The following is a 27,291-nucleotide window of genomic DNA, read 5'->3' as shown; positions in this document are numbered from 1 at the left end:
ATACCTGTACCCTCTAATAAGCATATATCTTGTATTTGTGTGCACGTACACTATTCCAAACTCCACTACTCGCTTCATAGGTACGCTGATTGCATGACAGCACGGCGTGAGCAGACGATCGAAAAGATAATGCGCAAGCTGCCATTTTCTTGTGTTTTGGTGCTTGATGTCATCACAACTAGCCAGACTGCTACGTGAAGTCACCAGGATTAGTACTGAAGCCTGACGTCAAGTTGTGTCGATGTCGATAGATGTGCCACAAGAAAATATTTAATACCAAAATAAAATATTAGCATTTGCTGAGTGTAACACTTGCTCAGAGCTGTCTCTGTATACGGGAGATTTGTATGGCTGAGTAAACTCATCTTCAAAAAAGGTGTCAGTAACCCTTTAATACACCTTTCATAGTATTCACATGTTCATGAAAAACATGCAGAAATCACACGCGGCATTGACCTTTTTCTTAGAGCTGCATAAGGTGTATATTGCAAAACACGTGGAGAGCTCAATTTTCCGCAGAGCAATACCAACAAATATAAGGCTTCAGCGCCTCTGAATATGGTGTACACCAAATGAATGCTTGCATATGTATATTTTTTTCTGTAAGCACTGGGCTCATCTTATCAGTTGAGGGATGGGAAGGAGAAGGCAAAGATGCGAAAGTACAGTCTGCTCTTACCGCTTCTACTTTTCTGTGTGATGGAAACAAAAAAATGGATTCTATTTGCAGCATTGAAACTATTGTTAGTGCCTCCTCTGAGCAACCATATTCACCTGAAAAAAAAGAAAGTGGTGGGAGAGTAGGCATGTTTGTAAACTGTGAATATGACATTGCTCACAGTTCAGCATTACTTCTGTGGCAGCTACATACCAGACACCAGCAACATTTTTGCTTGCATGGCTGGTACTGGAAACATGACCATCTTCATTCCCAATTCGGTGAGGCTTCCGTTATTGTCAAGTGCTAATAAAAGAAAAAAATTCTTTGTTACCACCTGATCATAAAAATGACACTCTGCTTACCGCCCAAGGCATAGTTCAATTCCAGTGCATTAATAACAATTTTGGAAGGGGGTGGCTGAAAAATGAGAAACATGCAATGCTCATTTACACTTTGATCTACCACATTCCTGCAAACAAGAGCCAAATGTACTGCTCACCGATGGAAAACTGAAATGTGCAATGTTGTCTACTCCCATTGACTTCAACTGAAGTATGAATGTTGACAAATTGCTGCGCTGTATCTCTGGGGTTGTGAAGACCGGAAGCTGTTTAAAGTCGTCCTCTAGAAATGTTTTTTTTTTTAAATGTGATAAAAATAAGTCTGTGAAAGAAAGATCTTGAAAAGATTACATCATGCCCTAATTAAAGTCGAAGGAAACTAACCTCGGAATAGTCTGTAGACCTTCCCTGAGGACACTCTGCCTGCTCTACCAGCCCTTTGAGTGGCTGAGGATTGAGATTCAGGCACAACAACCAGAGCATCTGTGCTTGTCTTTGGGTTGAAGAAGTTGAGCTTCACAAAGCCACAGTCTACCACTGTCAAAGCATGATAAATGCTTAAGCTACAGAGTGAAATTACAACTTAAATTGTATACAACATACCATAAACAATACCATTGATGGTAACAGATGCTTCAGCAATGTTTGTTGCCACAACAACTTTTCGGACTTTTGGACTGAAAGGTTGAAACGCTTTCATCTGTTGAAAAGTGCAAACATATTTCATAAGTGGGAAGTGTATTCCAAAGCTAACTCGCTCATCAAAAAAACTTCAGTAGAGTACATAAAAGGGGCCTTTGCTCTGTTAATTTTCAAGGCCACATAATGATCTAGACATGCAAAATTTTTTATATTTGAGAATATGCAAGCTGCATTCAAGTACCAAGGCCTAAAACTTACTTTCAGGAGATCATTGATACCACAAGCCCCAAAATAATTGATTGATATGATTGATATGATTGATATGTGGGGTTTAACGTCCCAAAACCACCATATGATTATGAGAGACGCCGTAGTGGAGGGCTCCGGAAATTTTGACCACCTGGGGTTCTTTAACGTGCACCCAAATCTGAGCACACGGGCCTACAACATTTCCGCCTCCATCGGAAATGCAGCCGCCGCAGCCGGGATTCGAACCCGCGACCTGCGGGTCAGTAGCCGAGTACCTTAGCCACTAGACCACAGCGGCGGGGCAAAAAGCGACACACTCCCCCAAAATAGCCTTAAATGTTCATAGAATCACCGTGTAGACCTTTCTTACAATGCAATAGCTTCAAAGCCCTTCTGTATGATCCCTTCACAGACATTCTTCACCGATTAAAATGCTACAGATTTAAGAACAGAGCAGATCAAAGACCTGTAAGCGTGAAGGGGAATCCCACAGCTTTGGAAAGACATAAGCAAATGCTTCTCAAGGGGTCGGATGACCACTTTAGATCCAACTTATTCAAACAAAGAAGTCGAGAAAGTGTGCTGGTTTCACTGGCATTCATTAATGATCACTGCTGCTGAAAGTAACCACAAATAAATGGAGCATCTATGTGATGTCTCAAGTCATTTAATTAACAGTCCGACCTATCTATGGCTTAGGTGCTGGATATGCAGAATTTCGTACTATAAAAACTATAGTTTGTCTCACCACTACCATTCAGCAAAGCCAAGCCTATGGGGTGTAGGAAGGAAGCCCCAAGCCTGCGCACCAAGACATAGTTCCAGAATTGATTACCTTACAATAGGCTTGTTTGGCACGTGTTGTGTTGAAGCGATGTGTGATGTGCTTATTTTTCTTTTTTTCTTTGCATTGCTGTCTTATATATTTAATTACAGTGTCAACCACTAGTAAACGTGGTTACAAATAATCATAGCAGCGCTCAAGCATACACGACTACACGCTGCTATCCGAACTTGCAGTTGATATTCACCCACAGCGCTGGCAGAAATGAAAGAATGGTGAAATGAGCCATCCCTTTGTGCCATCTCACGCTGACAACAAAGCATCAGATACAATTTTTTTTATTTGCGAGGTCAGCTGTTCAGCCACACCTGCTAAGCCGCCTAATGGGCCAAGAATTTGATACAGTCCTTAAAATTAGAGGAATACAGTCACTAATACATCACTGTCGAAGCGTCAGCAAATTGATATAAATGAAACAAAGAATTCGTTTGCAGCTTACGGGTCACACAGCACACAATGATGACTTAATGAATTTGATGCTTAGGGCAGCAGCTGCCATGGGTGCAGCCATGTTTTTTGTCCGTCTATTAACTTTACTTGCCCTACACATGCATTCAGATGCCAGGGAGATATTGAGCAGATGATACGACGGGGATTATTACATGTGGAGGATGTAATGATGCCAGAGATGTTGAGCAGATGATACGACGGGGATTAATACATGTGGAGGACGTAATCGTCCTTCCTATTGGCTAAGGAAATCTGTAGCATTCACAGTGCTGAAGAGAACTTCTGTGATGGAGTATAGGGGGCAATCTGGCACTGTGATTGTTCAGCCACCTTGGGAGGGGGGAGGGGGTCTCAATCACAAGTTTCAGCGTTGCGGTCTTACACACGAGGGTAGAGTTTCTCACGAAGATTAGTCTCAAAGGGGGAGCGCAAATACTCCCAAAATTTTGCATCATTAAAACAACTAGCAAACGCTATTTCCGACAGAACAACTCCTGTATGTCTTTCTGGGACACACGTGAACGAACGAGACGGCGCAGCTGGCTGTCACGAAAGCGAGGGTCAAAGCTTTGCTGGCTGCTTAATTTTTGGACAGGACTAAGGAGAGACAAAGAAACGCTACTAAATTGACTGTGGCTGGGTGTTGCATACACGCGACGATACTTATGCGTGATTGGACGAGAGCGAAATCCTAACTGCAACTTGTGTAACACGCCAGAAACTATTAGTCACATCCTGTGTGTGTGCCCTTTATACGCAGTTGATAGACAATCTCTTAAGTGCCTCACAGATGACTTAGACTGCCGATCCTTTTCGGAAGAGAAACTTTTAGGTGCTTGGGAACGTGTGGATCACACCCAATGCAGTTTAAAGGGCCTGCTCGCATTTCTAAGCAAGACAGGTTTAGATTCCCGTCTTTAGAGAATCTGCTAATGTAGAGACTTTTGTGCGTGTACTACACCACAACTACCCCTCATCATACCCTCCTCTTTCTTTCCCTTTTCCCCTTACCCCTCTGAGGAGTAGCAGGCCAGAAACCGGCTTTCAAGGCAGACTTCTCCTCCTTCTTCTCATTTACCACCTTCTTCTTTCGACAGGAACGCCGAATCGCTTCTAGCCTTTTTTACATCTTTACTGGCTTTAATCTACTGCTGCGTTACATGCGTGACCTCAGAGCTCGTAGATCCCTATCGTGTCGCCGTGACTGCGGTTTTGTGCACGGCGGTTTCGGTAACGGTAGTTCCGTTTTCAATCAGTGTGCACTGGCTACGCCTTCAAAACTAAGTCCTATTATGCTATCTATGATTCAATCTGCCGCGGTTTTGTCCACAGAGTTTGCGGAAAGCAGCGTTCTTTGACTGGTAGAGTGTTGGACGCGTGCACACTTTCAAAATTCTGTCAGTCATGCCGTCGCCATACACGATCGTGTCAAGAACGACCATTGTTTCGTCCACAGCAGTTGTAGCAACGAGTACCACACGCACTGTAGAAGGCAGTGCATGCGCTAGTTGCACGCGTAGTTGTGAAGCTTCAAGCACGCTGCTCTCGGCTTTCATTTGACGGTTTCAGTACTGAAGTTCATATCACCCGGCGCAATTAAGAAAAGTGTTTGGAACATGCGAATTTCGGCCGAATGAACACAGTAGAATTTGGCTGGGGAATTTCACGAATTTGTATCTGTCGCGGTTTCGCATCACTGAGATTCTACTGTACGTTTATATGAACGAAGCCTTCGAAATTCATGAATAAGAAAATGTGGTGGGTGCAAGAGGCAGTTAGAACATATATATATATATATATATATATATATATATATATATATATATATATATATATATATATATATATATATATATATATATATATATATATATATATATATATTCGGCGGGGGTAGTTACAACACTGGAGGGTTATATTCCAAAAAAAAATACTTATGCAGATAAAAAAAGGTAAATGTAAAAAGCAAAACAAGGAAACATGCATGTAAGACATGATAATGCAATGCAGCACTGAAACAAGGTATGCAATAATACAGGTACTAATACTGGCACTGGACTAAATGAAAGCTACAAAATGTTACACTTCTACATTCCACATCCCCTTTAATTTGCTAGCAAATGTGTCGTGATCATGCACAGTTACATCACTTGGCAGCTTATTCCAATCATAAATCACAGGAAGTAATTGTGAGTCACGAAAGAAGTTAGTACAGAAAAACATTGGTTGTACTTTGTATGCATAATCCAGGCTTGGAAAAATGCGATGAGCTGGTTTAATCTGTGAATGTAAAAACAATGAATCACAGAAATAAAGCCTGTGGAATTGAGACAGCAGTGCAATAAGCCTACGCTTTTCTAGTGCAGGTAACTTTAATGACAATTTAAGTTATGCTATATACCCGCGACTATTTTCATGTGATAAAGTGGGCTGCTTCGTTTTGAATAGCCTCAAGTTTATGAGCAAGGTTTGCTGGTTAAGATTCCAAATAAGAGCGACATTTTCCATTTTTGAGCGGACTAACGAAAGCGAGCAAACTTTTCTTTTTATCAGAGGTGCCCCCCCACCGCTCGGGAACTATATTCTAGTTTCTTCACCAAAAGCCATTATTTAATTCTATTTTAATGACACTGCCAATTCTTAGTTTCTTGGTAATGAAGGTTAAATAAAGAGTAAAAATGAAGCTTTGAGAACTAGAAAACACTGTTCTATCACTTCGTCTTCATTTAGAAATTGCTATTACTCGCTACCTAAGTTAGAATATTCTGGTAAAACACTGCACTGTTATGGGCTGCATAATCCTGGAAGCTTTTGTGTGGGGTCAAGAGCTCCTTACCTGTTCTGACTGAGGTAGTGACCCATATAGTGGCAAAACGTACATGCTTGGTATTCCAGGGGTGTTTTTTGTATTTTTTGAGTATTCTCTGAAACATTCCAGCAAAAGTAAGAGCAACATTTCGATTAAACAATTTCAGAGTAAGCACACATCCAAAAGCTTAAGCATAAAGTAAAGTGGCGCTTTCAAAATGTATTTAAATGTTGAGCCTTGCACAACCCGTCAGGTGCAAATAGTGACGGACTGTCTGAAAATGAGTCAAATTCACTTGTCATTCCAAGGCACTCAATATTTTATTTATTGAAAGAAAAAAATAGAATATCTTGCCTTGCACAAGTTTAAATTATTAATTATAGCTTGGATGTCATTAAAGATCTACTTTTACTGTTGTCAGTTGCTATCACTGTTACTTCATTTGAGTGGCATGCGGCAGCCGCCCATGCATCATGTACTCCTTCTTCTGTTCCCCCTCCCACATTCCTATATATTTCCAAGACGGGAATAAAACTATGAACTATGTCTGGAGACGCTGTCTGATTCACTTCCGGTTGCACGGGCGCTTTGCTTCTTTTGGCTTCAGTGGCAACGAGTACGGGATTGAAACCAGAGAAGGATCAGGCCAGATCGAACAACAACTCGGAACCCACGTCAGCCATGGCCCACATGCCACCAGACTTCGATAATACAACAGATAAGTGGCAACCGTATCTTGTAAAAATCGAAGCATACTTTGAACCTAAGAGTATCATTAAAGATGCAAAGAAAAGAGCCTTGTTTGTTGCCGTGCTCGGAACTTCAACAGTTGAAGTCTTATGTGGGAAAGTGGCACCCATAACACCAAGTTCTTTGACCTACAACGATGTTGCGTCTACCTTGAACAGCTATTATAACCCACAGCTGAATAAAATTACCGAGCGGTTCAAGTTCTATCATCGCTGTCAGCAAGAGCGAGAGCCTACGCACGCATTCATTGTGGCCATACGACAAATGGCGAGAAACTGCCAATTCGCATCAATGTTGGACAACATGATACGGGACCGGATAGTGTGTGGCGTAAGGTCCAAGAGCTTGCAGAAACAACTTCTGGCGAAGAAATGCTTGTCTTTGGCTGACGCTGAGGCCCTCGCTTTTGCCACGGAAACTGCAGAGTTGAATTCTCAAGGCATTTCAGGTGATAAAGAGCAGGCAAATGTGCTGCAACTATCACAGCGAAACGAACTAGGCTCAAAGAAAAAAAAACCATTACCATCGCAAGCACTCTGCAAATGTGGCAGTTGTGCAAATGTTGTGGCAAGTGTAGGCAGCGGGGTCACTTAGCCAAAATGTACTCTTTCAAAACCACTACCAATAGAGCACTAGCAGTAACAGCGCATGTGAAGGACGGCACTGAAGATAGCGACAGCAGTGCATCGCAGATTTGGTCGTTGACTACCGCTCCAGCTCTGGTTCTGCCTATCAGGAAATGTTTTAATTGGGGTGGCATCAGTTTAGCCATGGACATTTACACAGCATCGCCAGTCTGTGTAATTCCCAGGGCAGTTTATGAAATGTACCGGCTACAAGAAGCCCAGATAAAACTGTCATGTTATCTTGGCAAGCTGCCAGTGCTTGGAGTGTTCAAGATAAATGTTTTTTTCCAATTTTCTATAATATACTATAGTCTAACTGTTCTGAATTGTGACAGCCCCAGCCTTTGCAAGCGGGATCTTTTGCAGAAATTTCGGGAAGAAGGCGTCCCTGTGTTACATGTGAAAGAAGAGAGCCCATTTACCTCGCCATCCACATAACTACTGGAGCACTATGCTGAGCTGTTCACTGACAGAACCGGACTGCTGAAAGGCCCACCTACGCGACTACACATGCAAGACGGAGCCAACCAGAAGTTTTACGAGGCAAGGAAGGTTCCATCTGCACTTCCCGACAAAGTGTCTCAAGAACTAGACAGACTAGTCGCAGAGGGCATAATTTCGGCCGTGCCTCATTCTGAATGAGCTACACCCATAGTACCCGTGTTGAAAAAAGACGAAACAGTGCGGATTTACGGGGACTTTAAAGTCACCTTGAAACGTGTGTGCAAAGTAGAACAATACATATCGCTTATCATTGATGACATATTCAGCATTCTCTGCGGGGAAGAGAAGTTCAGCATCCTAGACCTACGAGTTTACAATCAAATCCCGCTTGACGAAGACTCGAAAAAGCTGGTGGTCAAAACAAACACAAGGGACTATTTTGCTACAACCGCTCACCTCTCGGCATAGCCTCGGCATCCGCCCTATTTCAACGCAAAATCAAGAAGGTCCTAAAGGGTTTGCCAGGTCCCCAAGTGTATCTTGATGATGTGCTCATAGCAGACACTGCAGGGGACCCAAATGCTAACGTTAAGGCGGAGCTTCATCATTTCAAGGAGCGTAGTATCAAACTTCGTGCCGACAAATGTAAATTTTCGGAGGCATCAGTAACCTATCTTGGTCACCGTATTAATGCAAAGGGATTACATTCACTCGAAAAAAAAAACATTCATGCGATAAGGCTAGCTCCGGCCCAACTCAACGTCATATAATTGCGGTCAATTCTTGGTATAATCACATTTTACAAGTTCTTGCCGAATCTGTCTACGTTTGTTGCGCTGTTTTATCGGATTCTAGAAAAAGGAGCGAAATGGGTTTGGGGCAAGAAAGAAGAACGGGCTTTCGAAGAGGCCAGGAACGTTCTGTGCGCTGCACCGGTCTTAACCCATTTTTGATCCTAAAAAGGAGCTACTCTTGGAATGTGACGCTTCCCTGCATGGCGTCGGAGCGGTGCTTTTCCATCGCATGAATGGCGAGAACAGGCCGATTGGATTTAGAACTCGGACATTGAGCGTAGCAGAAAATAAGTACTCCCAGATTGAACGTGAGGCCCTAGCACTGGTGCACGGCGTAACTCGGTTATGGGATTATCTCATAGGGCGTGAATTCATGCTCGTCACGAATGATCACCTGTTGCTAGGCCTTTTAGAGGCAGATCGCCAGACCCCTGCTATGGCTGCTGCCAGAATTCAAAGATGGGCTCTGTTGCTGGGAGCTTACACGTATAAACTGCTGTTTAAACCCGGTAAACTGATGCTGAACTCCGATGCACTGAGCCGTTTGCCACAATGTTTGCAGGCTCGGAACCAACCGTGGATGAATCCGAGGACATGGTACTTTCTATTGACCAATGGGATCATCCCACGGAGTCACGCCAGGAGTTGAAAGCACTGACAGCAGAGGACAAGATCCTATCTAGGGTCTGCCAGTATGTTATTGAATGTTGGCCGTCGCCACGCCCTGTAGGAAGCTTAGCACTCTCCGAATAGTACAAACAGCGACATGAATTGTATATGGAAGGTGGTTTACTGTTCTGGGGCCATCGAGTAGTAATCCCCAAAAGTGCTCATGAGAGATTGTTATAGTTATTACATGAGGCCCACCAAGCAGTTTCAACCATGAAGACCTTCGCGAGGTCGAGTTTATGTTGGCCAGGTCTTCACCAAGCCATTCAGCGTGTCGGGAGTGAATGTCACAGCTGTGTACAAGCGTTACCCATGCCACCGACACGAGAGCCTCTTAGCTGGCCCAGTACGAACGAGAAATGGTCTCGACTGCATATAGACTTCGCGCGACCGTGCCATGCCATGCCATGCCATGATTCTAATTGTTGTGGACTCTCACAGCAAATGGATAGAGGCAATATCGATGCACTAAGTCACTTCTAAGAACACTGTGGATGCTCTAAGAACCTTGTTTAGCAAGTTCGGACTGCCCCATACTGTTGTCTCAAATAATGGCATGTCGTTTACCTCGTCAAACTTTGCCCGTTTTATGATACGAAACGGTATCACTCACATTCGCACGCCCTCTTATCATCCCCAGAGCCGTGGATTGGCAGAGCGCGCTGTTAGAACGATAAAGGACGGTTTAAACAAAATGACTGCAGTGGATCGCGGGATTGCCCTGGCTAAAATTTTGTGCAAGTACAGTGATGTGCCATGGGCTTCTCGATTGTCTCCATCAGAATCGCTTTTGGGATACAAGGTTAGGACAGACTAGGCATGTGTTTTTCACCCAGGAACCGGACAGCCCATCTGCCGAAATACACTGATGACACTACCTGGAGTTTCACCCCAGGCGATACAGTCTACGTCCGGAAATACGGAGTCGGAGACAAGTGGACACCTGGAAAAGTCAAGTCTACTACGGGTGCTCGGCTGGTGGCAGTTCAGACGGAAGATGGTATGATTCGCAGGCACATCGACCATGTACACAAATGTTCTACCGACACGTCCGAGACTTCATCCGCTGAACCACAAGACTCAAGGCCCACAGAGTAGAGGGCGCCAAAGTCCACTACAACATCCGAAGGCGCAGAAGTCTCACCACAGCAGCGGAAACTGCTCGTACAAAGAAACTGGTAGAGCGCTACGGTTATTAAAAGGAAGGGAATGCTGTCACTGTTAGGTCATTTGAGTGGCATGCGGCAGCTGCCCATGCGTCATGCACTCTTTCTTCTGTTCCTCCTGCCACATTCCTATATATTTCCGAGACTGGAATAAAACTACATACTACGTCTGCAGACGCTGTCTGATTCACTTCCGGTTGCACGGGCGCTTTGCCCCTCTCGACTACATATAGATCATTTGTGCAGAAAAAGGATCGAATCTTAGTCTGAAAATGAATGTGCAATTTATTTTTGATTGTATTATTTTGAGTAAACAATATTTATACTTTTCATGCGGCTTCTCGAACACACATCAAATGATCCATTGAACATTGCAGTGCCTTCACCATAGCAGTCGGCAGCAGTTGTATGAAGTGCTCTGAAGTTCAATAAAGACACAGGGACTATGCAGGCAGCTCAGTTCATCCAATGCGCAATGTGTTTTGCTCATTGTGATTTGTATGGGGCAGCATTAGGACGAATACAAGAACGAGAAAAGACAGAACAACCCCATGAACCCTAATAAACTAGCCCACCTTTCCGTTATTCTGCAATGTGTTTTACTTTTTGCTCTTTTTTAGCCACAAGCTGGGAGAACTCTGACAAAAACAAGTTGCGTACGCATATGTGAACACAGCGTATATGTGGACATGGCACATAATGGGGACAAAAAAGTCAAAATTGAAATAAAAGGGCCGCAATGTAGTTGGTTATATGTTTATCAAGTATTTATTATAGCATATTTCTGTTTTGTGCAGGTATCAGCAGGAGTTATTATCAATTTACTAAAATACAACAGATATAATCATCCATACTCACTATGTACAGGCTAGACTGCTTTATGAGCTACCAATCTCAAGTGGTTTTACAAAAGTTCACCCACTAAGCAATGTGATAAAAATAAATACAAATACTTCATTATGCACAATTATTGCATACAAACTAAAGCTTATCTGAAATGGTTAAATGGTACAAAGTATAACTGTGCAAGCTTTTTAGAAAGTGAATTTTTTTATTGCCGAGATGTTATTGCAGCCTTAAGTAGAATCATTAGCAAACACACTATAAATATTTTTTTTTCCTTTACTGAATTTGACAACGAGCAATTTAGGCTCAACAAGGGGAAGCACTTGTATACTAACTACAGAAATTGAATTATGAGCATAGAAAAACAAGGTACATGACAAAAAGCAACGCTACAATTAATACACTTTTTAGCAGTAACTGGTACGCAGTTGCGTGGTTGGTAACAGTTGACATATAAAACTACCCGTAATTTTCCTCCTTTTATTTTTGTTTGTTTTTTCAAATCCCAAATGATTAAAAAATTACCTTTGGCAGTTACTTGATCATGTAGAAAGAACTGCACTGTGTGCCACAGGCAATTTTTAAAAAAGTAAAATTGTTGGCAGAACCAGATTATGTGATTTTTCTAAGCTGCTCCAAAACAGAAGCTGTTCACTTTAAATAGACCCTGAAACATTTTTGACTATTTTGTACGAACACATTAGGCCGGCAGACCAAGTCCTAAGGGTCACATACAGACAGATTTAAGCTCTCTGCATAAACTGTGTAATTTATTACAATGCTTTAAAGCTGTGAATCGTTGCAGGCCACTGAAGCTCAGCCAAGCTCGTTTTCCACAACCCATTTACAGTACGACATTTGCTGTAAATGAGATGTCACCCAGGCTGCTCATCCGATATGGGCGTGGAGTGCACGTAAAATCAGCTGGTAGGATGGTGGCACCTGTTGGAGCAGGAATCAACCACTCTGCGATCTTTGTTTCTGTTTTTAGACAGTGTGCGGGCTGCTGGGCACAATAGGTGACAATCGCTGACACTGCACAACCTGCCGGAGTGCAATCTCCGAGATCTAAACTGGGCGAAGCTCAAATTGTCGAGTGTGCTCATGAGAGCTCTGCCATCGCCAGTGATGCCAGCGTGTCTCATCAGTTGAGGCATGGCAAGGGTGAGACGGAAGATAGATATAATTGTCCGTACAGCCTTAGTAGACGGCATGTCACTAAATTTGTGGGGTAAATGGTTTGATGATGCTCTTCCCTAAATGCTGACCAAACTTCAAATAACCCTTTCAGTGTACCTATAATAAGGTATATGTCCCAAAATCATGACTAGGCAGCATATCAGACATACTCCTTGTATACAGTACATGAGTACAAAACTTAAAATATATTTTTTGTGCTGTTCTCCCCACCAAACAAAACAATCACCAGTACTTTGGCAAATAATGACCCACCTCACACCTCAAAACAAGCAGAGAAGAACTCTTCTGCACTAACGTTCAACTATACAATCTTTTTAAATGCCATGCGAGCGTAAAATATAAATGCAGTTCTTCATAGGGTTACCCAGACATGCAGCTACCTGGGAAAAAAAAAAACTGAAGGTGACCCTAATACTAGACCGAAAGCGTCTGGCAATGGCCTTCTCACATTGGCATATCATTCCTTCCTTGGGTTAACAGTGTTTTATTGCAATGCTGAAGCAGATCTTGGAGGCCACATTGAAAGAAGCTTGTGGTTGAGATCTGCTCCAGCAAGGACAACGATCACAGCTCCTCACATGAAAACAACCTGCTTTTTCAATAACTCATTCAATTATTTTTGATTGATTGATTGATTTGTGGGGTTTAACGTCCCAAAACCACCATATGATTATGAGAGACGCCGTAGTGGAGGGCTCCGGAAATTTCGACCACCTGGGGTTCTTTAACGTGCACCCAAATCTGAGCACACGGGCCTACAACATTTCCGCCTCCACCGGAAATGCTTTCAATTAATTTTTAATAATTATCCCAACAGCTACATGGATCAAAAGTAAACTTATGATGTGATATTGTGTATTCAATATAAAATAAAAACCATCAATTTCATGCCATTTTATTTTTAAAGACTTTTTCTGATTATTTAGAAAACTGGAAGAGCTTGGAAGAGAAACCAGTGAGTCACTTGGTGTTTGCACCACTGAATAACATCCCAAGCTATCACAGGCTAGTACACTTGCATCAAAAACAGTCATTACATAACATTGTCTAGTATAAAGTGACCCTAGAACCACACTTTTATACCAGGACAATAATTTAGGGTGTGATCCAAACAATCAAGAATGGCAATACAGTCGGGTAGTGGGACATATAAAGTTAGGTGAAGTTATCCAATGTGTAAACCTATTCACATTAACTTCAATGTAGAGTCGAGTCGACTTACAACAGCACCATTTAGAACAGGGTTTCCACTGGTGGCTACTTTAGGCCAATTTTCGGTTCGGGTGTCGGCTGAGTTGTGCATTGTATACTTACCCCCGTATTCAGAAACGCTGCTTGACTCGAAATTGACTTGCCATCGACTTCATTGCAGCATGAAAGCATTTCGAACATGCTGTCTTTAGGAGGTGCCAAGGCAGCACAAACGCACAGACGCATTTCAAACGCGCTGCATTAAAGGCCGTTTCAAGTCACTTTCAAGAAGCGTTTCTGAGTACGGTTGTTAGTGTCTTCAAAAGGATGGGCAACAACATTTTTTCTATTTTTCGTAGTTTTAGACTCTCGTGTAGAAAGCACAATTTAGTACGTCTGTCCTGTTTCTCATCTCTTCATTCACCTAGATCCTGGAGGCACCGGTGCGTCCATCAGCAAACTTCCAGCAACATTTACATCAGTGCACTGCTTCGCGTAGTGGTGGTGTTATACTACATTTTTTCAATGCTTTCAATTTCTTGAAAGACACTCCTGAAGTGACTCGGCAATGGCACATGTTTTGACCACAGCTCCAACTGTCCTGAATAGCTTGTCACTGCTGTTGTACCCCTAAATTTGGTGTGTAGACTTTAAATTTGTTATCAACATACTTTTTGGGTGGCCCAAAAAGTCGGGCTGTTTTGGACAGCCTTCTGAAAGTGCAGTGAGGCAAATTTATAGCGTAAGCAAGACTACACAAAAAGCATGGTGCTGGCATTGCGACAGTTACGCAGTACTTTCGAATTTATCTCGATTGATTAGTAATCAAGTTCAATTATCGAACGCATGATTCCACTGCAGTGAAATTCTCTAAATGGGCCATGCGCAGTGTCCCTGTCTTGTTGTAGCCATCACAAACTTTTGTTATGAGGCATTCAGGGACGCTGCTAGTGCCCGCATGCCCTTTCTCAGTGTTGCATTATGAAGCAGGTGAAGTGACTGGCATAGCTAAACGTCACTATGATTAAGGATTTACAGATGATACCGTAGTGAACGGTGCTATATATAATTACGAATACTTATTACTAGGCACGCCACACATATGTAGAGTGGCAACTTTTTTTGATGAAATCTGAAAAAGAAATGACTTCTGGTGACATTTTGCTTATATTATAGCGAATTTTTCACTAAAGTCAGTGGCAACCTTGATTTAGAACATGTTTAGGGCCATTTCAAACTGTTTATCTACACCCAAAGCGTTTCACAAAAGATATTATAGAAAGTTATGCCCTTTTAATAAGACTTATTAAAGCCAACAAAACAAACCATAGCATGAGAGCGTATTGAAGACAAGTCCACTTGATGCAATGTTGGCTTCAGCCACATTCCACGTTCAATTTTTCGTTACTTCAAGAGCCCATCTACTCCTCAACTTCTGTTTTGTCTGGATTACTACATTTTAGTAGTACAGTAACGAAAAATCCAGGCTAGCAAAGGAGGCAACTATTTCATTTCAAAGGCATCCACAAGAAGGAGTAATACTTACTTCAGAAGATTAACGGCCTCTTCAACTTCATCCTGACCGGTTAGGAACACCAGCACATGGCCCATTCGTTGGGTCTCGTGAATTTTCACAACAGTTTCAACAGCTGCTTTCACATAGTTTGGAACTGGATGAGATAAATAGTAGACTTCAACAGGATATGCTCTTCCTTGGATGCTCAGGATTTCTGCAGAAATATTCTTGCTGCAAAAATTTTGTAGCATTCTGTTAGCACATTTTATAATGCTTACCCTCAAAGAGCTTGATTTTGAAAATGAAGCACAATATCAGCACCACAATATATTAATCCGTTCATACAGTGCTAGGTGTCTGTGGAATACCACTAGTAATACATTTCAATATGTTAAAGTGTTCAGCATGTTCCCTCTCGCATGATTCTTTACTTCTTTTTTTTTTTTCAAGTAATAATGCTGCATATTTTTATGCAATTATGCTGTTTGCAACAAATTGTCATATTCAACCCCAAAAGTGATTCTCCATTCACAATAATCTGCCACTACTGCGTCTAAGCTAAATTAAGCTCGACCACAGAAAAAATCATTGAATGAGAATAGAGACACATGAGAACACGTGTTTTAAACACTCTGTTCATCTTCTTTTTTAGCTCTACATATTAATATACCAAATTTTACTAACTTGCCTTGTGCTGAATCAAGCTACACAGTACAAGGTAGCTTGTGCTGAGGATAAAATACAGTTGAAGCTTGATTGAATGAAGCTACAACAGCTCTCTAATCAGGTATTTCGTAAAATTAAGGAAGGGATTGCTCAACCCATCTAAATCTAAAATTTTAACATGGTGACACTCAAAAGCTACAGAGGCACTGTATTTGCTGCTAATTTACGCCTGTACGTACTAGAAGTCCACTAAGGCGGCCAGGTGGCATCCTATGTGCAGGCGATGGAGGCCAAGTAGACGGTCATGCCAAGCTATTACAGGCTGCCGATATGCAATGAAGGAAGAACGAATTTAGTGATTGCATCAGATGGCCAAGCAAAAAATTACGAGGAGACGATTAGTGCCAATATGAGTCACATAAACCATGAAATGACGAGCGCAACCAATGTAGTACTCTTGTGAGAACATTTACAGGGGCAGTACACTAACAGTGGCCCTAGCAACATATGGTGCGCAAGACCTCTACACCTACTGTTGAGTTTGTTGTTTTGTGCATAGGTGTAGCGTCCAGGTCCATCAAAATAAAACCATAGCTGTGACTAAGGCGACCAGATATTTTGCTGCGATAGCATTACAATGTCCGCTAAAAAAAAACTATTTTGCATAATAATTAGAGAGAAATCACCATTTTGTCACTCAATTATTTTAGAAAAGCTTTGTTAAATCAAGTTTGGTGTCAAGTTAGTTTGTTAATTCAGGTTGATGACATCGTTTAACACTCTGCATACCTGACGGAGAACGGAAAGTTTGTCATTATATCTAAGACTCTCTAACAAGACGTTTTGTTGGATCGAGTTTTAATTGCCGCGTCATGTATACAGCATTATTTTCTTTTTTTCCACCTATTTGTTTTCTATCACAAAACTCATGTTCTGCTTTTCTCAGCAATGGTTATACCCAGAAACATTTGTTCTCACTGTGACTGTGAGCTCACAAGACTGGCTACAATATACATAGTGTGCACGTGCGTCACGCAGCGCCCCTTCGTCAATTCCGAAATGCACCACCGACATGCCCGGGTACCAACCGACTCCGTCGCCTACCGCTGCCGTGTTGTTTCCTCGTGCTTGCGCCTGCTTAGTTTTGCCTCACAATGCAAGTTTGAGGGCTGCTAGTGAGGCAAGTTGATTTAGTAGTCCCCGAAAAGGGAGCAGAGCTTCGGGGTGTTTCTTCGTCGAAAGTTATTACCTAAAATTGAGAACGCACATTCCTATTTTCCGAAAAGCACCGGCGTGTTTAGCTGGTGCAGATAAAAAAAAAAGACTACTTGAAGAAACTTGGCGATATTTGCGTCTTCAGGTGTAACTTCATTACGGGCAAGTGCTATAGCCAAGGAGTTACCTGCAAACAGAGATAGCTTATTAAGATGCTGTACATACAAAATGTCCGTGACCACTGCGTGCACAATCAGCGTGTCAGGGAGGCGGTTAAAATAGTGATGGCGATCGCGGAAATTCGGGTATTTTTTAAATTTTATTTACAAATACTGCTGGCCAGAGGCCAAAGCAGGAAGGGCAAGATAATACAGTTGTCATACACATTTCAAAACAACATCAACAATAAAGAGAGTAAAAAGTGGAAAGCGAGACATATTTATACAAAAGCAACAAAAGGAAAGAGTGGGGAGGGAAAAGAGGAAATAGTTGGAATAGTTAGAAAAACAACTTCAAATTTCAGCGTAAATAAGATCGGGAGAGTGTAAACTGCTTGCAGGCAAATCGTTCCACTCTTCAATGGTACGAGGAAAGAAGGAAAATTTGAACAAGTTAGTACGAGCAAAATATGGTGTTAAAGAAAGTGCGTGTGAATGCCGAGTCTGGCGTGTTCTTAGTGGTGTGAGGTAGGGGTCAGGGTTCAGAGCAAATTTGCGGTTAGAAAGTTGGTACAAAAATTTGAGACGTAAGAATCTGCATCTCGACTGCAAAGATGTGATACCATTTGAAAGCATTACACTAGTTACAGAACTATCAGGCTTGTAAAGATAAATAAATGAAACGAACTGCCCTCCGCTGAATTTTTTCTAATGCATCAATGTTAGTTTTAGTATAAGGATCCCAGGCAACGCATGAATATTCTAATTTAGGGAGAATCAAGGATTGGTAAGCTAAAAATTTCACTTTCGTAGGAGCATCCTTAAGTTTGTGCCTTAGCATTAAGGAAGGGATTGCTCAACCCATCTAAATCTACATTGCATTGAAACAAACTGTGAAATATTGCATTGAAACAAACTATGAAAATGGTTGCGAAACAATATTAGTTCACTTTGAAATATAGCCGATTGGTTTGAGTTGGGGGGGGTCAGGATTTCGAAAAATTGGTCAATTAATTATCTAAAATGGTCTCCATCATTTTCAGGGACTCCACTGTACATTAGCGTACAAAAAGAGTAAAATACAAGATGAAAAAAGTGTCAAAACGTACGCGAAAAAAAAAAGCGATGAACGACATTACCGCGGCACGCACCCCCCGAAGTCTCTTATCTGCTTCGCATTATATTTTCCTCGGCTGTTTCTACAAACTTCAATCAAAGAGGCTCAACATCAGCACTGTTCAAAACACTTGGGGGGGGGGGGGGGGACGCTGCTACTTTGGTGGCGTGGGCCGCAGCAATATATTAATATTATATCTTTTGTAAACTTGCCTAGCTCTGCATAACTCGTTTTCGATGAAAGCTGCTGTGCTTCGCTCATCCACTTTTAAAATTGTGGCTCGAGAGACCTTCGGCTTCCACTTGTTCATGGACCATGCAATTTGTAGTGCTTGTAGTGAAAGCGAAATAATGGGCCCTTGTAGGTCATGGAAGGCAGCTGGTGTACGCGGTGGCTGGTATACGTGTCGCACATCTTGATTTTCTGGTCTTGTATCGAGTAAAAAAGCGAGTCCTTCCTGATCCGATGAGCTCGTTAAAGTACGACAACAAAAACAACAATTCTTTCCTTTCAACATCGTACTCAACAACAGATGACGAGCCCTCAACAAGCCGCACTGCAGCACGCGAACTGCGAGGTACCCAGGCATGGCGGGAGAGGGCGACAACGGCGGAAGTGACATCACATGAACACTATGTATAGCGCTTGATACCATAATGGTACGTCTTTGCACACCTTTCAATGTCACTGTGGAAGAATTGTTTGAGAACTTCTGCCTCTAGTGTTGCAGATGATATGATGAGACGAAGGTCCGGTCTCTTAAGCAGTATCTTTTTCATAAGCCCCAACGATGTGTCAGTCAAGAGGGTCCTTTCGTGGGCTTCGTCGAGCATGAGAACAGAATATACGGGCAACAGTGGGTTGGCCATGATTTCGTTGACGAGAATTCCTTCTGTCATAAACTGAAATAAAGAAAATTCCTATGCAAAATCATTTAAGTGGCGACACATTTAATCAGTGCATATACGTTCTACGAAATGACCACGGTTAACAAAAAAAGCCACTTACTTTGATCTTTGTCCCTTCCCTGTCAAAACATTCATCAAACCGCACACAGTAGCCGACCTCTTGCCCCACCAAACAACCTTTTTCTTCGGATACTCTCCTTGCCAACTGCGAAGCACGAAATGAAGCAAGGACGGTGCCATGACATTGTGACACTGTGTTCCATCAATTAAAAGGTGATGCGCACCGTTATTGCTGCCATTCTTCTGGGCTGTGTGACTCCAATCATCTGGCCCTTCTGGGCCCATCCTGCCTCCATGAGGTACTGAAATATCTCTACTTATAGTGAAACAAGCCCGCACATAACGAAATAAGCACACACACACGACCTACAAATCTTTTCTCACCTGTGGAATTTGCGTACTTTTCCCGCTGCCAGTTTCACCAGTAACGATCAACACTCTGTGCTTCTCCAGAAGGTACAGGATATCTATGCGATTCTGCAAAACAGCTTCAGTGTGTCAATAAAAAGCAAGAAACAAGCAGAGGCTCACCTTAAACACTGGAAGTCTTTCCCTCTGCTGGGTGATAGAGAGGGACACGTTTGGATTATACACATAGTTGGTGTATTCTGCGGTACTGCTTCTGTCTTCGATGATCCATTCTTCGTTCAGGAATTCTTTTTCACCCCCTGGAAAGACGGCAACAGCCATGCCAACAAAACGGAGGATCGCAAACGTATGTATCGATATTCACCTGGTTTCTGAAACACGGGCTTTCGAAACATTATTCGGCCATGTACGCTTCCACGCTTCGTTTCTGTGACACACGACGACGCCACATAAGCAAATACAGAACGTCGTGATCACAAGTTCGCAATGGTAGTATGTAGGTGTTCTGTGACTGCACCGTTCGCACGCTACCAAACACGCTGCAGAACGTAAACAAAAAGGTGCGCTACGCATCATCATCACAGAACACCTACCGAATGAATGGATGGATGGATGTGGCTGTACCCTTTAGATCGGGCGCCGGCTAACGCCACCTAGCCGTAATACATAGTGAACTAACCATTAGATTTATCTTTTTTTTTTCTCTAAATAGTGAGGTTGAGGATTCGTACTTTGCAGTGAAGGGTTTAATTTTCACTCGTTCCTTGACTTTAGCCACCAATCAGATAACCTTCTTCTAGTTACGTCTACCCGCTTAAAGTCTATTTTTCCCTCCCTGTATCTAAACCCCAGTGCTTTGAAAAACTGCGCCAGGTGAAGCCCTTTACAGAACATTATCAAGTGTTCGGCAGTTTCCTCTTCCTCTCCACACGCACTCCCTACCGTGTCTACCCCTTCATATTTGGCCCGATATCTCTTGGTTCGCAATACTCCCGTCCTGGCCTCAAACAGTAGAGAACTACACCGGGTGTTATCATAGATCCTTTCTTCGGCAATTTCCTGCTTAAAAGTTTGATAGATCTATAGTGCGGACTTCTTAATCATGCCTATTCTCCACATATCGGTCTCAGCTTCCTTCACCTTCTTTTTAACCGATAAATCTTTTTGGTTTGGCCCCCCGCTGTTTTCTAAGTATTTACCAGTCAATTTTCTGGTTCGCGTCCACCATTTTGTATCGACATTCTTTATGTACAAGTAGCTGAAAACCTTCCTAGCCCAACGCTCTTCCCCCATTTCTCTCAATCGCTTCTCAAATTTTATCTTGCAGCTAGCTTCCCTGCCCTCAAATGATGTCCATCCCATATCACCTTGTACTCCCTGATTTGGTGTATTCCCGTGAGCTCCTAAAGCAAGCCTACCTATTCCACGTTGCTTAATTTCTAATCTTGCTTGAACTCCTGATATCATGCACAAGACCGCATTGCCGAACGTAAGACCAGGAACCATGACCCCTTTCCATATTCCTCTCACAACCTCATACCTATTGTAATTCCACAGTGCCCTGTTTTTCATCACCGCTGCATTCCTGTTACCTTTAGTCGTCACGTATATTTCGTGTTCCCTTAGATACTCGGCCCCATTGCTTATCCATACGCCCAGATATTTGTATTTATCTGTTATGTCTAGCGTGACCTCCTGTATTCTAGCGTGACCTTCATTATCATTAAAAATCATCACTGCTGATTTTTTCTTACTGAATCTGAAATCCAACTTATGTCCCTCATTACCGCAGATGTCCATCAATCTCTCCAAATCTTCCTTGTTGTCGGCCATTAGCACTATATCATCTCTGTACATCAATGTTAGTACTGGTTGCTGAATGAGTTTTCCTTGTTTGACGAAAGAGAGGTTGAAGCCCATTTCGTTTCCCTCTGATTTGGCCTCTAATCCTTGCAGGTACATCATGAATAACAAGGGTGACAGAGGACACCCCTGCCTAAGCCCCCGTTTTACTTTTGTAGGCTTGAATACCTGTTTTTCCCACTTCATAACTGCCTTGTTACCTTTATAGATATCCTTTAAAAGATTAGTGACTCCATCTTCCACACCTATAGTGTGTCCAGTGTTCCCCACAAGTCCTCTTGAACCACGTTATCGTACGCTCCCTTGATATCCAAAAATGCTAGCCACGGGGGTCTGTGTTCCTTTTCTGCTATTTCTATGCACTGCGTCAGTGAGAACAGATTGTCTTCCAACCTCCTGTGCTTCCGAAACCAATTCTGCAGTTCCCCCAGCACCACCTCATCCTCTATCCATGCCTGCAGTCTTTCCTTTATAATCTGCATCGCCAGTCTGTAGACCACTGATGTCACTGTTATAGGACGGTAGTTGTTTATGTCAGCTTTGTCCCCTTTCCTTTATAGATCATGCTCATCCTGCTAAGTTTCCATTCATCGGGGACTTCACCATCGATAATTATCTTGCTCACTGCCTCTCTCAAAGCCTGCTTAGACTTCGGACCTAATGTCTTCATCAGCGTAAATGAAATGCCATCTGGGCCTGTTGATGTACTACTAGGAACCCTCTTCTTAGCCCTTTCCCACTCTCGTTGTGAAAATGGAGTCATTGCGCCACTTGATTCATCCTTGTCTATTGTGGTGCATAAAGCACTTCTTTGTTGAAATTTTTCTGTCACCCTTGTTCTTATATATTCAATAGCTTCGTCCCCTTCTAGCCTAGCACCTTGAGCTGTAGTTATAAACATCTGCTCTAGGCTCGTCTCATTTCTTAGGGAGTTTCATCATCATCATCATCAGCCTGACTACGTCCACTGCAGGACAAAGGCCTCTCCCATGTTCCGCCAGTTAACCCGGTGCTGTGCTTGCTGCTGCCAATTTATACCCGCAAACTTCTTAATCTCATCTGCCCACCTAATCTTCTGTTTCCCCCTAACCCGCTTGCCTTCTCTGGGAATCCAGTTAGTTACCTTTAATGACCAGCAGTTATCCTGTCTACGCGCTACATGCCCGGCCCATGTCCATTTCTTCTTCTTGATTTCAAATATGATATCCTTAACCCCCGTATGTTCCCTAATCCACTCTGCTCTCTTCTTGTCTCTTAAGTTTACACCTACCATTTTTCTTTCCATTGCTCGCTGCGTCGTCCTCAATCAAGCTGAACCCTCTTTGCGAGTCTCCAGGTTTCTGCTCCGTAGCTAAGTACCGGCAAGATACAGCTGTAATATACCTTTCTCTAGGGGGATAGTGGCAATCTACCTGTCATAATTTGAGAGTGCTTGCCAAATGTGCTCCACCCCATTCTTATTATTCTAGTTTTTTTCAATCTCGTGGTTGAATCACGATGCCTGGGTGTGCACTCATTATAAAGTCTATTTCGTTCTTATTTTCGCCATTAGGGCTCCTCCATGTCCACTTGCGGTTTCCTCACTTTCGGTAGAAGGTATTTGAAATCCATAAATTACTGCGTTCTGTGAATTCTACTAGTAGCTCTCCTCTGGCGTTTCTAGTACCGATGCCATAATCTCCTACTGCCTGGTCTCCAGCCTGCTTCTTCCCTACCTTTGCATTGAAGTCTCCCATCAGTATTGTATACTGTGTTTTTACCTTACTCATTGCCAATTCTACGTCTTCATAGAAGCTTTCAACTGAAGCGTCATTATGGCTGGATGTAGGCGCATAAGCCTGTACCACCTTCATCTTGTATCTCTTATTCAGTTTAATCACGATACCTACCACCATTTCATTAATGCTATATTTCTCTATGTTGCCAGCTATGTTTCTGTGAATTAGGAACCCCACTCCCAGTTCTCTTCTGTCAGCCAAGCCCCGATAGCAAAGAACGTGCCCATTCTGTAGCACCGTATAGGCCTCATCTGTCCTCCTAACGTCACTGAGCCCTATTATATCCCATTTAACACCCTCTAGCTCCTCAAATAGTACAGCTAGACTTACCTCACTAGATCAGGTTCCAGCATTAAACATTGCCAAGTTCAGGTTCCAGGGTGCTAAGAATCTCTGGATCCGGACAGGCCGCCATTGGAACCTTAGGGAGTTTAGATGATTCCGAAATTTCGCAGCTGCCTTTCTATCTTTTTTATGTACTTCTGCTAGCCACTGAGCTTCCTTTCTTCTAATTTTTTTCATTTATCAGAAGGGATGCATTCCTTCTACAGCTTAGAAAGATTTCCCATTTTTCTTTCAACATCATCTGTCGGTTCACCCCGCTGCTTAGCCTGTCTGTGTTCCCTGGAGGCTTCCTGACGTTTTGCTATGGCTCTCTTAACTTCCTCATCCCGCCAACTATTGGGTTTGTGTCTTCTTTTCGGGGTGACTTGTCACGTGCCTTAGCAAGATCTAGCTCAGTCTAATTATATTCGTGTATGTCCAAACTGTTTTATTATCCTCAGTGATTACTTTCTCCATTTGTTTAGTAGCTTTTTCTATTTGCCTTTCTGAATAAAAATTTTCCTGTAGTTGCTCATCTTGTCTCCTTCCCACTTTCACTGCTCTTACAAAACTTCGCTTGATACATTCGTAATCACTACCCAGACTTCTGGAGCCACCTTCATCTATGTGCATTCCCTTGAGCTTATCATACATCCCATGTGACATCAGTGCGTAATCTATCGTCGACTGCAGCCTTCCTACCTCCCATCTTATTTGCCCTTTAAACTTCTTGGTACTGTTGCAAATGATCAAATCATGGCTTTCACACATATCCATGATCATTTTGCCTGTTGGGTCGGTATACCAATTTATATCTTCTATGGGCGCATTCATATCTCCTAGTATAATTATCTCGCACTCTCCTCCTAACTACTCAATGTCCTTTGATATACACTCTACCATTGCCTGGTTTTCCTCTATGGCCTTTGCTGCCGTCCACAAGTACACCAAACCAAGGAGTGTCATTTGCCCTGCCATTTTCCCTTTCAGCCATAAATGTTCCTTGCACTCCTGCTTGACCCTTTGCCAGTCTGTACTTTTATGAATGAATGCTCCAATACCCCCCCCCCCCTCTTTCTGCTGCCCTCTGTTCTATTACAATATTCCCACGCGTAGTCCGGATTGTTAGGAGGTTGTTCCATGACCCTAAGATGTGTTTCTACAAAACCGTATACCATCGGCCTCTCCACTCTTAGCTGTTCTTCTATCTCTTCCCACTTCAGCCTGTTCCTGCCACCCTGCAAGTTAATATACCCTATGTCTGAATTGGCTCGGCGCTCGTGGCTACGTCTATTTCTGCCCCGGACTCTACCTTTCTTAAATAGGTAGAGTCCGGGGCAGATAGGTAGAGTTCGGGTGCCACATTGGAATCGTATCTGTCCATACCACCTGTCAAAGTGTCTCCCTGGTTGTTTTCCTCGTTGCTAGCTACTGCATCCCAAAAGGCCCGCGTGCACCCCCCCCCCCCCCCAAAAAAAAGCTACTGCGCGTCCTGCAAGTCGCGAACCAACCTCATGACCTAGCCGCTCATCGATGTGAATTCTGTCTCGTTGAAAACCACCCAACCTATGCACCTTTCTGTTTATTTCCACCACCTCAAAGTCTTTCTCTCGACTCATTCGCCATATCTCTTGGTTTCCGTTGAAAACCGCTCTTTGCAGGTTGCCGTCACGCACCGGAACCTCCAGTATCGTGCATATCACTACCTGTACCTGAGGAGAAGTGGCGCACATTCCATCGACCCCTTTCGCCAGTGTGGTCGCTAGTCCTGCCGTATCTTCATTTAAAACATCGTTTATACCACCTGAAATTATCACGAGGTTTCGTCTATCAGCTGCAGTTTTGAGTTTTGTGCCCGCTTGCCTCATGACTGCTTCCAGCTTGCGTCCTAGGCACGTTCCTACTGCAACCCTCTTGTCACCTCTTACCCTCTTTTAGGGGCGAAGCTCCTTAGGGCGTGGGCTGTGTGTCCCCTGTATGTAGCCACCTCTAGTTTAGTTCTTGCAGTGTTCACTAGATGGCGGTACCGTCCCCTGTATGTAGCCACCTCTAGTTTAGTTCTTGCAGTGTTCACTAGATGGCGGTACCGTCTCCTGTATGTAGCCACCTCTCGTTTAGTTCTTGTAGTGTTTACTAGATGGTGGTACTTGTAGCTGATGATGAAAAGATGCAAGATGTTATAAACTAGAAAGCGGTACTTGTAGTTGATGAAAGACGCGAGATCTTATAAAATAGGAATGATGTCACATATGGCGCGTGTCATTGGTTGAAGGCAATCGTTCGATTTAGTGCGGCGACGTACGCTAGGGGGAGCGATGTAATAAAATCGAGTGGGCAAAATGTACAGAGGATTCATGGTTTACCAGGTTTACCTCCGGAGCTTCGCCCACTCATCATCATTCACTTCGTGGATATGGCGGCACTTTTTTTTATTTATTCTGCGCTTCGATTTAAATTCGAGTCCCCAGCGATTGTCACATGCTGCGACTTTTCAGCTGGAGCATCCTGCACCTGGGGGTCACTTGCACCTGTGACGCCGGCTGTTTTGTCCCTTCCCAGCCCCACCACCCGCTGGTGGACCTGACACCGGCCAGGAGACGCCTACTGGAGGGACTCCACAGGGGTGCACTAAGGGCCATCCTGGGGCTCACCAGGAGCTCGCTGGTGGCAGCGACTCTCGCGGAGGCGGGAGAGTGGCCCCTTACGTTACGTATGCTCCAACGTGCGCTGGGCCACATCGACCGCCTTCACCACGCCACTGACGGCAGGGCTCTCCTGGAGCGTCTCCGCAGTCTGCCAGGATCACGGATGGGAGGCTTCTGCCTGCTGTACCACCAGATGATCCCGGATCCGCCAGTCCCGGTTACCTCTCCACCGCCTCACCACCAACCACCAGAGGTCCACCTCTGCTTGGAAGGGGCAACCAAGCGACAGACACCTGCTGCCGCTCTGCAAAAGGCGGCCTCCTGCAAGCTTCAGGAACAACTGGAGGAATGGCTGCAGGTGTTCGCGAACGGATCTGTGATGCCGGACGGGATTGCCGGACGGGACCGCAGCAGCCGCATGCGTAATCCCGTCCAGGGCCAACAGCAGGCAGTGCAGGTTACCCTTCCTGGCGAGCTCCACGGCTACGGAACTGGCTGGACTCCATCTCGCGGCAGACGTACCTGTTGGCCGAGGACATCCCCGCTGAGCCGGTCGTGGTCCTGTGCGACAGCAAGGCGCCCCTGCAGACCCTGGCCAACTCCCGCCGCGCTGGAATGACGGCCTGCCTCCTGACAGCCAAGGTTCGGGCCCTCACCGACGCCGTGGTGTCCGTCTCTTTCCACTGGCTGCCCTCCCACGTGGGCATCACTGGAAACGAGAAGGCGGATACACTCGCTAAGGCTGCCAACCAGCCTGGCACTCCCTACTTCTGTGCCGTGGTGGCCAGGGACTATTCGCAGGCCCGTCTCAAGAAGCTCCTCGTCACAATCTACCCAGACCTGAGGGTGGCCAGCGGGCGAGGACCAAAGCTTCTCCCATAGACGGGCCTCACCAGGAGAGAACGGGTTTCCCTGCTGCGACTGCGGACCGGCTGCGTGTGGACAGCGGCCCGCCGACATGCCAAGGGCCGCTGTGCCTCCCCGGCCTGC

General features: G+C 43.9%; 1 protein-coding gene across 3 annotated transcripts in view; it reads right to left on the bottom strand.

Moving 5' to 3' along the window:
- LOC119176447 (putative ATP-dependent RNA helicase DHX35) overlaps positions 1-20,271 on the bottom strand; it is a 32,876-nt gene extending 12,605 nt beyond the window's left edge. The window contains exons 1-14 of one of the 3 annotated variants that reach the window (XM_037427724.2): positions 20,056-20,269; positions 19,854-19,990; positions 19,707-19,799; positions 19,547-19,624; positions 19,363-19,467; positions 19,030-19,274; positions 15,229-15,429; positions 6,024-6,111; positions 1,606-1,702; positions 1,387-1,539; positions 1,161-1,285; positions 1,024-1,078; positions 872-964; positions 680-774 (exon numbers count right to left, since the gene is read on the bottom strand). In XM_037427724.2, coding sequence (XP_037283621.2) covers positions 680-774; positions 872-964; positions 1,024-1,078; positions 1,161-1,285; positions 1,387-1,539; positions 1,606-1,702; positions 6,024-6,111; positions 15,229-15,429; positions 19,030-19,274; positions 19,363-19,467; positions 19,547-19,624; positions 19,707-19,799; positions 19,854-19,990; positions 20,056-20,086 — 1,596 coding nt within the window. In that variant the 5' untranslated portion in view covers positions 20,087-20,269. Of the gene's footprint in view, positions 1-679; positions 775-871; positions 965-1,023; positions 1,079-1,160; positions 1,286-1,386; positions 1,540-1,605; positions 1,703-6,023; positions 6,112-15,228; positions 15,430-19,029; positions 19,275-19,362; positions 19,468-19,546; positions 19,625-19,706; positions 19,800-19,853; positions 19,991-20,055 lie in introns of all 3 variants that reach the window. The other 2 variants (XM_037427726.2, XM_075877696.1) reach the window with 2 other exon arrangements.
- Between the last annotated feature and the right edge of the window lie 7,020 nt (positions 20,272-27,291).

Source organism: Rhipicephalus microplus, chromosome X (genome assembly GCF_043290135.1).
Source record: "Rhipicephalus microplus isolate Deutch F79 chromosome X, USDA_Rmic, whole genome shotgun sequence".
In the NCBI taxonomy this organism is placed as follows: domain Eukaryota; kingdom Metazoa; phylum Arthropoda; class Arachnida; order Ixodida; family Ixodidae; genus Rhipicephalus; species Rhipicephalus microplus.
This window is presented reverse-complemented; position numbering and strand designations above follow the sequence as displayed.